The sequence below is a fragment of the Heterodontus francisci genome, chromosome 2, assembly GCF_036365525.1.
Source record: "Heterodontus francisci isolate sHetFra1 chromosome 2, sHetFra1.hap1, whole genome shotgun sequence".
Lineage (NCBI taxonomy): Eukaryota > Metazoa > Chordata > Chondrichthyes > Heterodontiformes > Heterodontidae > Heterodontus > Heterodontus francisci.
Window position 1 is genome coordinate 150,258,794 of NC_090372.1, and position 14,167 is coordinate 150,272,960.

Sequence of the window (14,167 nt, forward strand, 5' to 3'; positions counted from 1 at the left end):
TTCTCTCCCAGGGCTGCTTGGGCTTCTATGATCTTCCCACCCTTTGTCCTTTTCAGATTTATGGTGGTGATTAGGAATGTCATGCAGGCTCCCACCTGCCAAGAATGAGACACATTAATTTTGCCACATGAACATTGATTTTTAAACTGTTACTGGAGTAAAGAAAGAACTTTTTTTTTTAAAGAAAGCAACACCAAACCCTTGACTGGAAAGACTTTTGCATATTTACAGACAGTGCTTAATAGGGACAAAAGATCATTTCCTGACACATTCAATCCATAATGGACTTTTGATTACCAGACATTGAGGGTGGAGGGGCTCGCATTCCAGATTGACTGCGAAGATGGCCGAATACACAAACAGACGTGGTCACATCCCCCCCTAGTCACATGACTAATCTGCTGGGCAACCTGAGTTTTTTGAATTTGAACTGGCCACAGAGTTTTGGAAGAGAGAAAGTTGTTTGCTCTTGGACTGGGAAAGATCTCTCCCCTGTCTGCTCTCATCTCGCTCTCACCAGCTTCGGAAACCATTGAAGACATAAGACCCGGTGAAGACAGTAAAAGCCCCCTCGACACCTTTCTCACCTGGTCGTAACAGGAAAGGTTCTCCCCTGTGAAACCGACTTATCAATTGAAGCAAACTCATTGGCCAGAACGGCCGCTTGCCGGGCTCTCTGAACTCGCTGTTCCTTCTACATGGGTCTTTCTGGAGAGTGGGAGAGAGTGCTTAAATTTCTGTCACAGAATTACTTCTCTGAGATTCTCAAAGCTGAGCTGTACTTTAAGATCCCTCAGCCACTGGTCAAAAGCCAGCTGCTTACTTCTTTCAAACTCAACATAAGTTTGATTAGCTTGCTTCTTGAGGGTTCTAAACTTTTGGCGATAGGCTTCGGGTACCAATTCATATGCTCCGAGGATAGCATTTTTGGTCAGTTCATAATTTGATGAACTCTCATCTGGCAACAGGGAATAAACCTCATGGACTTTTCCAGTTAGCTTGCTTTGTAGTAAAAGAGACCAGGTCTCAACTGGCCATTTTAGCTGCCTTGCCAGTTTCTGAAAGGACACAAAAATCTTCTACATCTTCCTCATTGAATTTTGGAATTAGCTGGGCTAGTTTTAACAATTTTGTACTCAGCCCTGAATTATGCTCCTCTATATTGGCCATGCTTTCACAGGGGTTGCTCTGTCGCCCCCTAGTTAACTCAAACCACTTCAGCTCTCTTTCTTTGCATTCTTTCTGGAATATTCTTTCTCTTTCTCTCTCCTCTCTTGCTTTCTCTCTTTCCTCTCTCTTTTTCCTTCTTCTGTCTTTCATTTTCTTCATGTTCCTTCGGGAAGGCTCTCTCTTTCTCCCTCTCCTGCCTCTATCTCTCTTTTTCCTGTCTCTCCCTTTCTCTTTCCCTGTCTTCTAATTCAAGTTTCCTTTGTTCCAATTGTATCTTTGCTAGCAAAATCCTGTCTGGGTCTACTTCGAACACTGCTTCTGCTTCTTCAGATTCAAGGGAAAAATGGTTGGCTACTAGCCTTAGGAGTTCAGACTTCTTAGCGTTGCCACGTACAGTGATCCCACACTGCTCAGCCATTTTCCTCAACTCCTCTATAGACAATGCTTTTAACGTATCCCAAGTTACTTCACCCTGGCTTGAAGAGCTACTAGCTTCAGTTGTAAACATGTTAGTGTTCAAGCACACACAACCACAAGAAAACCTGTATTATTCTTGCTCTTTTTGATTGGGAACAATTTGGCTTCTCACTTCCAATTTCTCTTGTTTGTCTGTGGGTCAATTCCGATATTAGCACCCAAATTTCTGTTATGACCTGGTGAGAAAGGTGTCTCGGGTTCTCTCTCAGCCTTCACCTGGTCTTACTGTAACAGGGTTTTATTTTTAAACACACTGTTTTTAGCTCCCCCTTGGTTCATCGCTTTCCAATTGTAAGGCACAGAAACCAGCACAAACAGGCTTTCTCAGGTTTAAAGAAGAAAAGCTGAAATTTATTAAACTTAAACTCTAATTCGGTTAATGCCTATGGATACATGGCACGCCCACACTAGCAGATAGGGACAGAAAGGGCAGAGAAAAATAAAATGGAAAAGTTTGAGGCAATCTCTGAAGAGGGTTTTTTGTTGCTGTGCTTCAAGCTCACTGTAGAGTCCTCGATTGTAGGTAGATCTTGCTTTTCGCTGGGGCCCAGTAGTCTTCTTAAACCTTGTTCACTGTCGGAGACTTTTCTCTCTTGGGGTTTATGTGTCTTAAGTGTGCTTTGGAGATCCATGAGAAAGAGATCGAGGCAGACAGGAGGTCTTCTTCAGTCCAGGAGCATTCTCCTTTCTTTGCAGACTCTCAGTTCAAACTGTACATTCAGAAAAAAACCCAGACTGCCAAGCAGATTAGTCATGTGACTAACTGGTTTGACCACGTCTGTTTGTGGATTGTATTGGACCAGGGGATAGCTCCTTTGTTCCAAGTACTGTCTGTTAATATGCAAAAATGTCTTTCCAGCCAAGGATCCTGGCAACTGCTTGTCACAGGCCTTCTCTTCTCCCCAGCAACAATTTGAAATTTAACGTCCATGTGGCAAAATTAATGTGCCTGACGCTTGGCTGGTGGGGCCTGCATGGCACCTTAAAGACACATTTCATGTTACAAGCAGCTGTTGTAGTAGCAGAATGGTATATTGCACATGATATTGTCTAATGCTGGTGTTCTTATAAATAGCATATCATGTGATGTACTGTGGACACTGTGGGACATCTACTGGTGGAGAATAATAAACTATATTTATATATTATCTTCTGCACAATGTTATGAAAGTGCCTCTGTGTTTTGTTAAATATATTTTTTGAGGATTCATTTTTGAAAGATTGAAGAATGTTGAACTTTGGGGTTTTCAAAGGATGTCATGTAAATGTCACTTGACTTTGAAAAACAGTTCCTGTAAATGTTTTTTTTAAAAGGGGCACTGCGAGGTCTTATGAGGAAAACAAGTCTTTCCAGGAAACCACTTGACTTATAGCAACAACAATAAGGCTTTCCAGGAAACCACCTGACTTCCAGCTCAATAAACAACAGAGAACTTTGGTCAAGATTGGTCAAGGTCAAGATTGCTTGAGGTCAGAAGGTTGACCTCTTGTTGTTGGTTTCGCTTTTGAATTGTTTTGAGTTAGGGTTGAACTGTATAAAAAGGGAGAGAACTTCCAAGAAGAGGAGATAACTTCCAAGGAGAGAAGAGAATTCCCAAGGAAGGAGAGAAGACCACAACCCAGCTCAACTTTCCAGCACCTCTCTAAAAGACCCTGAGAAGGCCACGGTGTCAACTCACCTCGTTGCCTGTCTTTGAAAAAATCCTGCTAAATGAATTCTCAACACAGCCTGAAAAGAATTGTTCTGAAAGATTCCAGTGACCCATCTATGTGTACTCAAAGGCCAGACTGTATGTCAGTTTTGGAACACAACATATCTCATCTGTTTTTTCTTCAAGAATTCAGCCTATGTGGGTTTTTTTGTCTTTTTTTTTTGTAACAGAGTTCTAAACAACAATCCTTTTTAGTTTTCTGGTTAACTGGTGTATGTGTGTGCGTGAGTGTGAGGGGCTGAAGTAAAAAGAGAACTTTAATATTTCAATCTGTATGTTTATGCTTTACTTCATTACTGGTTAAGACTTGTTTTATAATAAACTGATAATTTTGTTGTTTATCAAAGAAACCTGATTGGTGTGTCTTATTCTGGGAAAAATAGAGTATACAATTGACCATATCGGTAAGTGGGAATATTTAAGTATATGTTGTGACCTGTGGAGAAGTGGGATTAGAATAAACAGTGCACTCCTCCTGCCTCGGTCGTAACAACAAGTACAATAAAGAAGTAAAAATGTTTACAAATCACATGGATTAATTTTTGCTTGTTAATAGTATTGATGTAGGCTTGAATCCATCCTTCCTGGCATAGCACTTTTCCAAATCTGATCAAATTCAAGAGGAGTAGACACATAACAGGTAGAAATTGGACCTAGTTGTGCATATTCATAGAGCAATGTCCTTCACCCAAATAACACCTGAAAGATGTCCAATTTGCTATTGGGCCAGGTGATTTTTCAGGTATCCCTGGAGACCACTGAAAATGGACATTGGGCTCCTTACTGATGTAAATGAAGGACATAATGTCTGTTTTCAGTCCCTTCTGCTGGAGCTGGGGTTGATCTGCTCATGATGCTTAAGTGGCCTTTGGACAGACATCACCAATATTTAAGTTTTTAAAAATCATTACTGGGAGTCCAGAAGCATTCCCCAAACTCTACAGTATCCCAATTCGCAGCCCTGCCTTCCCTCACCCGATTGTCACTCTATGTATACCCGGAACTTCCCTTTTGGTCACTGCCAGCGAGGCAAATGGCCTGATATTCATTTCTACAATTGAACGAGCTGCATGTGCGGGCACAACAGGTGCCAGCAGCTTGCTCAATTTATACTATTGGGCCCTGAGGCTCAGTTTGGGGCCTGCTTGGCCTCCTGGTTCGGGTGCATATTGTGGCTGCAATGTAACCTTCATGCCTGAAACGGGGCACCAGTGAATTTATACTCAATAATTCCCTGCAGAGAGGGAAGAAAAATAAGATTGTAATCAGATAATTGCATGTTGTAGCAGCCATGTTAGAGTGGAACTGGACCAGGTCATGGGTTTAACTATACGCTGAGCAAAGAAATATTGCATAGCACATAACGTACAGGAAAGAGGGAATTATAAAGTAACAATGGATATGATTAACAAAAGAGTATTTATTAAAGAACAATGAATAGCTCAAAGGGTTTAAATCAAATGTACATTGATATCATCAGTGCTGTGCCAGTTGAAATTTTCAAGTCTGAGATTGATAGATTTTTGTTGGTAAGAGTATCATGGAATAAACGGGTAAATAGAATTGAGGTACAGATGAACTATGATCCAATTGAACGGTGGAACAGGCTCAAGAGACTGAATAGTCTACTCCTTTTCCTATGTTCCTAAATCTTTAATATCTAGAGACATGTTCCAACATTAATTACTCATTTTTATTCAGTGAAGACTCTTTGGTTATAGGCTGGCTGCATGAATTAGGAAAACGTCTTGAAACTCCATATTATGGCAATAATACACTGGGAGGACCTGGAATCAGAAGTGCCTACATTGCTAGCCTCTACTTCACCCTCAGCAGCCTCACCAGTGTCGGATTTGGAAATGTCTCAGCCAACACTGAGGCGGAGAAGATTTTTTCTATTTGCACAATGCTGATCGGAGGTATGTTCATTTATCTTAATGTCATCAGTAGAGCTCATATGTAGTTTGTGTGCACGAGAGATATCGAGTTGGATATTCATCTTGGTTGGTAGCATTAAGGCAAGCTGTATCACATCAGTCGCTTGCTATGCCTGCCTTATGAATGGAATGACTATCTGGTGGGACATGTAATGGGTGGCTGATGAAATAGCACCCAAGGTGAATTTCTACCCCTTTACGTGTTGAAGCAAACATCAGTCTAGCTGACTGGTTCATGTAACATTTAATTTGCCTCATGTGATATATCTTTGCCATCAGGGAAAGTGGCCAGTAGGGTCTGAAGAAGTGATTTCAACATACCCGCCTGGTGTAAACTGGGCAGGTGGGCAGCTTAACTTTGTGGGCAGACTTACCCGCCAACATCATGCATCATGCCCACTGTCTTCAATTTTTATCTGCTCTTCTAAGTTTTGAGTTTCTCGAACAGTTTTAAAATCATAAAGGTTTTGACATTAATCCATTCAAAGTGCTTCATGTGTACATATGAATTGTGTAGAAATGAGTCATAATGCAAGCTAGATAATTCTCCAGTCTCTACTTCAGTGCTCAATAGAAAATTATTTATTATCTCCAGCAGGGTTTACAATTACAATGTCTTACAATTAATATTGGAGATATTAATATCTGCTGACAAAACTGAAATCTTTCCAAAACATTTAATTTTTTACATTTTAAAATAGGATACAATTAAAAATGCATAACTAAGGAATTTCCATTTCCAATAGAAATTTACAGAAAAAATTTATTCCCATATCTAATGCTAGAAGTGCTAAAACCTTTCCTGGTTTAACATCTGCTCCAATGATAAATAAGAGTAATTGAACTGGAGTCCGAGCTGCAGACACGGCGACACATCAGGGATGGGGATAGTTACCAGGACACTTTGTACCAGGAGGAAGTCACACCCCTTAGGATAGGATCTTCTGATTTGATCAGAGGTCAGGGACAGGAGAGTATGGCTGCAGTTGAGGCAGGTAAAGGGACCCAGAGGGCAGGAGTGCAGGAGCCTCAGCCTTTGTGATTGTCCAACAGGTTTGAGGTTCTTTCAACTTGTTTGGGTGAGAGTGGGGGCTGCCAGGTGGATGAGCAACCTGACCATGGCATCATGGTACTGGAAGCCATTCAAGTGGAGAGAGAAAAAAGGAATGTAGTGGTCGTAGGGAACAGTATAGTTAGGGGGATTGACACTGTTGTCTGCAGCAAAGAGCGAGAGTTCAGAGAGTTGTATTGCCTGCCTGGTGCCAGGGTTCGGGACATCTGCTGAGGGCTGGAGAGGAATTTACAGTGGGAGGGGGAGGATCCAGTCAATGTGATCCGGTCACTGTGGTCCATGTAGGTACCAACGACATAGGCAGGACAAGGAAAGAGGTTCTGCACAGTCAGTAAGAGGAACTAGGTGCGAAATTAAGAAGCAGAACCTCAAAGGTAATAATCTCTGGATTATTACCTGAGTCACATGCAAATTGGCATAAGGCAGATAAGATTAGAGAAAATAATGCATGACTCAAAGACTGGTGTGGTAGAAGTGGGTTCCGGTTCGTGGGGCACTGGCACCAATACTGGGTACTGGGGAAAGTGGCGGCTGTACCGTTGGGACAGTCTACACCTGAACCTTGCTGGGGCCGGTGTTCTAGCGAGCTGCATAACTAGGGAAGTAGAGAGAGTTTTAAACTGAATAGTGGGGGCAAGGGATCAAGTTTGGTAAGATATGGCAAATCAAGGATTAGAGACAAGGCAAGAGAGAAAGGTATTAATATGGGAAATGATAAATAGACTGTGACAGGAAGGGACAGAGTCTACAAATCTAAGAGTAAATGAACAGATAAGGCCAGAGGTTACAAAAATAATAAAAGGACAAAACTAAAGGTTCTGTATCTGAATGCACGTAGCATTTGAAACAAAACAGATGAACTGAGAGCGCAAATATAAATAAATAAGTACGATTTGATAGCCATTGCAGAGATATGGCTATAGGATGACATAGATTGGGACCTGAATATTAAAGGATACATGGCATTGAGAAAGGACAGGATGCTAGGAAAATGTGGAGGGGTAGCTCTGTTAATTAATGATGGTATTAGCGCAAAAGAGAGGGATGGCCTAAGTTCAGGAGAGAAGGATGTAGAAGCAGTTTGGGTAGAGATGAGAAATCATAAAGGCAAGAAGTCACTTGTGGGAGTGGTGTACAGGCCCCCTAACATTAACCACACTGTAGGACGGGGTATAAAGGAAGAAATAATGGGTGCTTGTCAGAAAGGTGCAGCGATAATTATGGGGTATTTTAACCTACATATAGACTGGAAAAATCAGGTGGGCAGAGGTAGCCTAAATGAGGAGTACATAGAATGTTTTTGGGATAATTTCTTGGAAAAATACGTTCTGGAGCCAACCAAACAGCAGTCCATACTAGATCTGGTATTGTGCAACGAGATAGGGTTAATTAATACCCTCATAGTTAAGGCACCCCTAGGTAGCAGCAATCATAATATGATTGAATTTTACATTCAGTTTGAAGGAGAGAAGAGTGGTTCCACGACTAGTATTTTAAACATAAATAAGGGCAATTATGAGGGCATGAAAACAGAGCTAGTTAAAGTGAACTGGCAAATTAGGTTATGGGATAGGTCAATAGAGATGCAGTGGCAGACATTTAAGGGGATATTTCAGAATACACTGAATAGATACATTTCAATGAGAAAGAAAAATTCCAAGGGTGGAATCCACCATCTGTGGTTAACTAAAACAGTTAAAGATAGTATCAAACTTAAAGAAAAAGTCTATATTTGCACAAAGATCGGAGGCTGGTCGTAAGATTGGACAGAATATAAAAAAGAGCAAAGAACGACTAAAAGACTGACAAGAAAGGTAAAGTTAGAGTACAAGAGAAAGCTAGCTAGAAATATAAAGACAGATGGTAAGAGTTTCTATAGATATTTTTAAAAGAAAAGAATTAACAAAGTGAGCATTGGTCCTATAGAAAGTGAGTCTGGGGAATTAATAATGGAAAATAAGGAGATGGCAGATGAATTGAACAGATATTTTGCATCGGTCTTCACTATTGAGGATACAAGTAACATTCCAGTATTAGCTGTAAGTCAGGAAATGGAAGGGAGGGAGGAACTCAAGAAAATTACAATCACCAGGGAAGTGGTATTGAACAAATTGTTGGAGCTGCGGGCTGACAGGCCCCGGGTCCTGATGGACTTCATCCGAGGGTCTTAAACGAAATGGCTAGTGAGATAGTTGATGCGTTAGTTTTAATTTTCCAAAATTCCCTAGATTCGGGGAAGGTTCTATTAGATAGGAAAATAGCGAACATAACTCCTTTATTCAAAAAGGGAGGGAGACAGAAAGCAGGAAACTACAGGCCAGTTAGCTTAACATCTGTCTTAGGGAAAATGTTAGAAGCTATTATTAAAGACATTATAGCAGGGCATTTATAAAAATTGAAGGTAATCAGGCTGAGTCAATATGAATTTGTGAAAGGGAAATCATGGTTAACCAATTTATTGGAGTCCTTTGAGGGAGCTACATGTGCTGCGGATATAGGGGAACTGGTGGATGTATTGTACTTAGATTTCCAGAAGGCATTTGATAAAGTGCCACATCAAAGGTTATTGCAGAAAATAAAAGCTCCTGGTGTAGAGAGTAACATATTGGCATGGATAGAAGATTGGTTAGCTAACAGGAAACAGACAGTAGGCATAAATGGGTCATTTTCTGGTTGGCAAAAATGTAATGAGTGGTGTGTCACAGGGATCTGTGCTGGGACCTCAACTTTTTACAATTTATATAATGACTTAGATGAAGGGACCGAAGCTTTGGTTGCTAAATTTGCTGATGACACAAAGATAGGTAGGAAAGTAAGTTGTGAAGTGAACATAAGGGGGCTACAAAGGGATATAGATAGGTTAAGTGAGTGGGCAAAGACCTGGCAAATGGAGTATAATGTGGGAAAGTATGAAATTGTCCACTTTGGAAGGAGGAATAAAAAAGAAGCATATTATATAAATGATGAGAGATTGCAGAGCTCTGAGATTCAGAGGAATCTGGGTGTCCCAGTGCATGAATTGCAAAAGGTTAGTATGCAGGTACAGCACGTAATTAGGAAAGCTAATAGAATGTTATCGTTTATTGTGAGGGGAATTGAATACAAAAGTAGGGAGATTATGCTTCAGCTATACAGGGCATTGGTGAGACCACATCTGGAGTATTGTGTACAGTACTGGTCTTATTTAAGGAAGGATGTCAATGCATTGGAGGTGGTACAGAGAAGGTTTACTAGACTAATACCTGAAATGGGCGGGCTATCTTATGAGGATAGATTGGACAGGCATGGAAAGAAGATTGGCCAGCTAACAGGAAATAGAGAGTAGGCTTAAATGGGTCATTTTCTGGTTGGCAAAATGTAACGAGTGGTGTGCTACAGGGATCTATGCTGGGACCTCAACTTTTATCCGCTGGAATTTAGAAGAGTAAGAGGCCACTTGATTGAAATATATAAGGTCCTGAGGGGTCTTGACAGGGTGGATGTGGAGAGGATGTTTCCCCTAATGGGAGAATCTAGAACTAGGGGTCACTGTTTAAAAATAATGGGTCGCCTATTTAAGACAGAGATGAGGACAAAATCTTTTCTCTCTGTGGGTCGTGAGTCTTTGGAATTCTCTTCCTCAAAAGGCAATGGAAGCAGAGTCTTGGAATATTTTTAAGGCAGACGTAGATTCTTGATGAGGAAGGGGGTGGAAGGGTATCGGGGATAGGTCAAAATGTGGAGTAATCAGTTCAGCCATTAAATTATTGAATGGTGGAGCAGGCTCAAAGGGCCGGGTGGCCTACTCCTGCTCCTAATTCATATGTTCGTAAGTTCATAAACAGAATAATGCACACAAGAAAAATGTTTTTCTGCCTGTATTGATGTAAGTATTATTATTAGCTGGAAGTTTTTGCAGAAACAAAATATGATATTTGACCTCAATGTGAGCATGTGCCTATTACTCTATTTCCTCACCTGGGAAATATATGTTATCTTTCTCATTCATGTTGTCAATTTCTGTTGCCAATTTTAAATATATTTTCTTCTGACTCTTGTTGCAACATGCAGTGAGGATCAGAAATTAATTCACACTTCACCTCTCTGGCCACTAGTTAAACTGCATTTAGGGCCCAATTACATAATTAGAGCCTAATCTGCATATTTAAATGAAGACCCTGCCGTCTTCAGGAAGGCAACTTGCTGTCACTCAGAAGAGCAGATTAAAATTGAATATGGCAGGCAAGATGCAAATATTGGTGGGTAAGTCTGCCAACCAATTTAAATTGCCCACCAGCCCAGTTTACCGTGGGCAGGTAAGTTAAAATCACTTCTTTAGACGGTACTGGATGCTTTCCTAATGGTGCAGCTGAGATTAGGAACTGCATTAATGCACTGGCCTGCCCCTATTCACTAGTACTGTCTATTGGGGTTTCATTCTGCAAACGTGCAATTTCTATTGGGAGACCCGTTCAGTTTGCAGAACATTAATCTCAATGAAAACAATCTAATTGAACCACTTTAGTCATACTTGCAAGAACGTTTTACGGAATCAATATTAATTTAGTTCAACACATTATTTGCTGTTATGTCTATATGCAAAATGATGTCGTCTTAAATCATCATTAATGTCCAATTGGCTTTGTAGTTATTTATGTTTCCCTCCAATCTTCTCTCCTTTGTTCCTGAAAGTGGTGATTCAGTTTGGGCTGAGGAACCTTGCTCATTTGGCCATTCTTCATGTGTGAGGCTAGACAGCAATTTACACTGATATAGCACCTTCAATGTAGCAACCTGTTCTAGAGAACCTGATAAAAAGTGACATTCTAAGATCAGAGGAGCTTTGCGATATGAAGGCACAGTTGAGGAGCGAGGTTTTAAGGAGGTATTGGAAGTTGGAAGAGAAGTAGCAAGGCAGCGAGGTTTAGTGAGAAAATTCCATAGGGCAAGGTGTGATGGTAGAGTGGAGAGAATGGAATACACAGTAGACCAGATTTGAAAAGCAATAGAAGGTGTAGATGAGGATGATGCTTTTGAAGATAATGCATTACCAGTGTGAATGTTAAGAGGTTAAGGCCATGGGGAGCATCACAGTGAACACTGTTCTTGTTCTCATCAGCTTTCACATACTCACTTACCATCCGGACTACCAGATAGCAATGAGGGCCAGGAACGCTGACTGAATGCAGTACACAGTCGGGAAAAATTGGTTAAGGCCCATTTTCTGGTGTGGGGATCATGATCCACGATTTCCCCGTACCTAGTCTTGTTGAGGGAAGCAGCATGCAAACTTTGTGCTGCTTCCTCACCTAAATGATTTCAGCGTGCAACCTAGCATGGAACTCACTGCTGACTGACTGCTCAACATGGGACCCAACAATGTGCATGGTCAACATGACGCAGAGCTAGCTTGGACCTCTTAAAGACAGCCTGCCCCTCTTAAAGGGGAACTACAGCAGGAACTGCTGTAATTGCCTCTGAAGTGCATGGCTGGAAGAAAAAGCATAGCAAATGGAGCAATAGGAAAGAGTGAGGCCTCCCAGATTTTCTGATGTGGCACTGGAGGCATAAGTGATGGAAGTGGTAAAAAGGAAAGTTGCCACGTTGGGGCAGTGGGGGCCACAGGGCTCTCAATGCACACGCCGAGAAGGAAATGGAAGTAGGTGGTCACTAAGGTCAATTCCTGGAGTCTGACCCCAAGGACCTGGCTGCAGCAGTGGAAAAATTCAATGAACTTACACAGGTGATCAAGGTTAGTGAATGCGTCTTCACATGATATCTCCTACACACCACACCAACAACATCTCACACTGCTCAATGTACCACACCCCCATCACTCATCAGTACTCAGGAGCCATGCTTAACATTCAGATACTCCACCTCACCCTCACACACCTACCAGTGCTGCCAGCCTCATACCCACTTCTTACTGCTTCCACATACCTCCAGCTATTCAGCTATGGCAGGCACATCACCCAAACACATTACAACACACTCAGTCATTCTTTTTTTTTCTTTCATGTGATGTGAGCATCACTGGCAAGGTCAGCATTTATTGCTCATCCCTAATTGCCCTTTGAAGGTCTGCCTTCTCTCTTGCAGGACAATGTGACCCATAACCACAGGGAGCAGCAGGGAACCACTGGGGGACAAACACATCTACATTGACTGAGCCCTCTGAAGGAGTCAGTGCTCCATGTCATGGGGCCAGTTGTGACTGAGGTTGTTGCATCCGACATCACTGAGAACATAATGGTATATTCCTACCTTATGCCCATTCTCAAATCCCACCTCATCCTCATCCAACTATTTTGCATGAAGTGAAAGCTGCTTTCCACAGCCCTTCAGTTCATAGAAGGTTCACCAGGTTGATTCTTAGGATGAAGGGGTTGTCTTATGAGGAAAGGTTGAGCAGGTTGGTCCGATACTCATTGGATTTTAGAAGAATGAGAGATGATCTTATTGAAACATATAAGATTGTGAGGGGGCTTGAAAGGGTAGATGCTAAGAGGATGCTTCCTCTCATGAGGGAATCTCAAAATAGGGAGCACAGTTTCAAATTAAGGGGCCTCCCATTTAAGAGGGAGGTGAGCAGGAATTTCTTCTTTGGAATTCTCTACCCCAGAGAGTAATGGAGGCTGGGTCATTGAACATATTCAAGGCTGAGCTGGACAGATTTCTGATCTGCAGCAGCAACAACATATTTATATAATGCCTTTAATGCAATAAAACTTGGTGCTTTACAGGAACATTATAAAACAAAGTATGACAAAGTATAAAAGGAGATATTAAGTCAGATGACCAAAAGCTTGGTCAAAGAGGGAGGTTTTAAGGAGTGTCTTAAAGGAGAAAAGCGAGGTGGAGAGGCAGAGAAGTATAGGAAGAGTATTCCAGAGCTTGGGGCCTAGGTAACTGAAGGCGCTGTCACCGATGGTGGAGCGATTAAAATCAGGGATTCACAGGGACCAGAATTAGATGAGCACAGATATCTTGGAGGGTTGTGGAACTGGAGGAGATTACAGAGATAAGGAGGGATGAGGCCATGGAGGGTTTTGAAAACAAGGATGAGAATTTTAAAATCAAGATGTTGCTTGTCGAGGAGTCAATGAAGTACAGGGGAGTCAAAGGTCATGGGGGCAGGCAGGAAAGTGGAGTTAAGGCCACAATCAGATCAGCTATAACCTTACTGAATGGCAGAGCAGGCTGAAGGGGCCAAATGACCTACTCCTGCTCTTATTTCTTATGTTCTTATGCTCCCTCACCCCAACCTTCCACTTCTGCATTTCTGCTTTCAGATACCCATGAATTGTTGCCTTGCCAACCTGTGCAGCCTCATCATGAAGGGCAAGAGCTACACCCAACCTCTGATGAAGAAGCACCGTCACTATATCTGACACTTACAGCCTCTATCTCAGATACTGGCACTGCGCAAACTTTAGAGGGTAGTATAGAGTTGGGATCAGCACATGGTGAGTCACCAGGCACAAGTGGGCTTCAGCCAGGCCAGGGGGAAAAGATAGTTCGTGTGCCAATTCATCAGAAGGCGAGGTAACAAAAGAGTTCTGCTGCAGAGGGCTCAATGAGGAATTCAATGCGGCAGCGTACAGGAGAACGCTGATGCGCATGCACACCGAAATATTGGCTGCATTGGCAGGCCTGCCAGAAAGCCTCTTGCCACTGTCAAGAAGCATTGAGGAGTCTGGCTCCAACTTGGCACAGGACCGAGTGGATCTCGGAGCCCATCCTTTCCAACATGAAATACTTGTGGACCCAGCATCTTGTGGCCGATGTCTCAGCTGCTATTGCAGCAAAGGCGGAAG

At 42.0% G+C, this 14,167-nt stretch overlaps 1 protein-coding gene across 1 annotated transcript in view; it reads left to right on the forward strand.

Moving 5' to 3' along the window:
- The window catches only part of kcnh8 (potassium voltage-gated channel, subfamily H (eag-related), member 8), a 533,200-nt gene that overhangs the window by 350,334 nt on the left and 168,699 nt on the right, over window positions 1-14,167 (forward strand). The window contains exon 8 of the mRNA XM_068011912.1: window positions 5,081-5,278. Within this exon, the coding sequence (XP_067868013.1) occupies window positions 5,081-5,278 (198 nt within the window). The remainder of the gene's footprint in view (window positions 1-5,080; window positions 5,279-14,167) is intronic.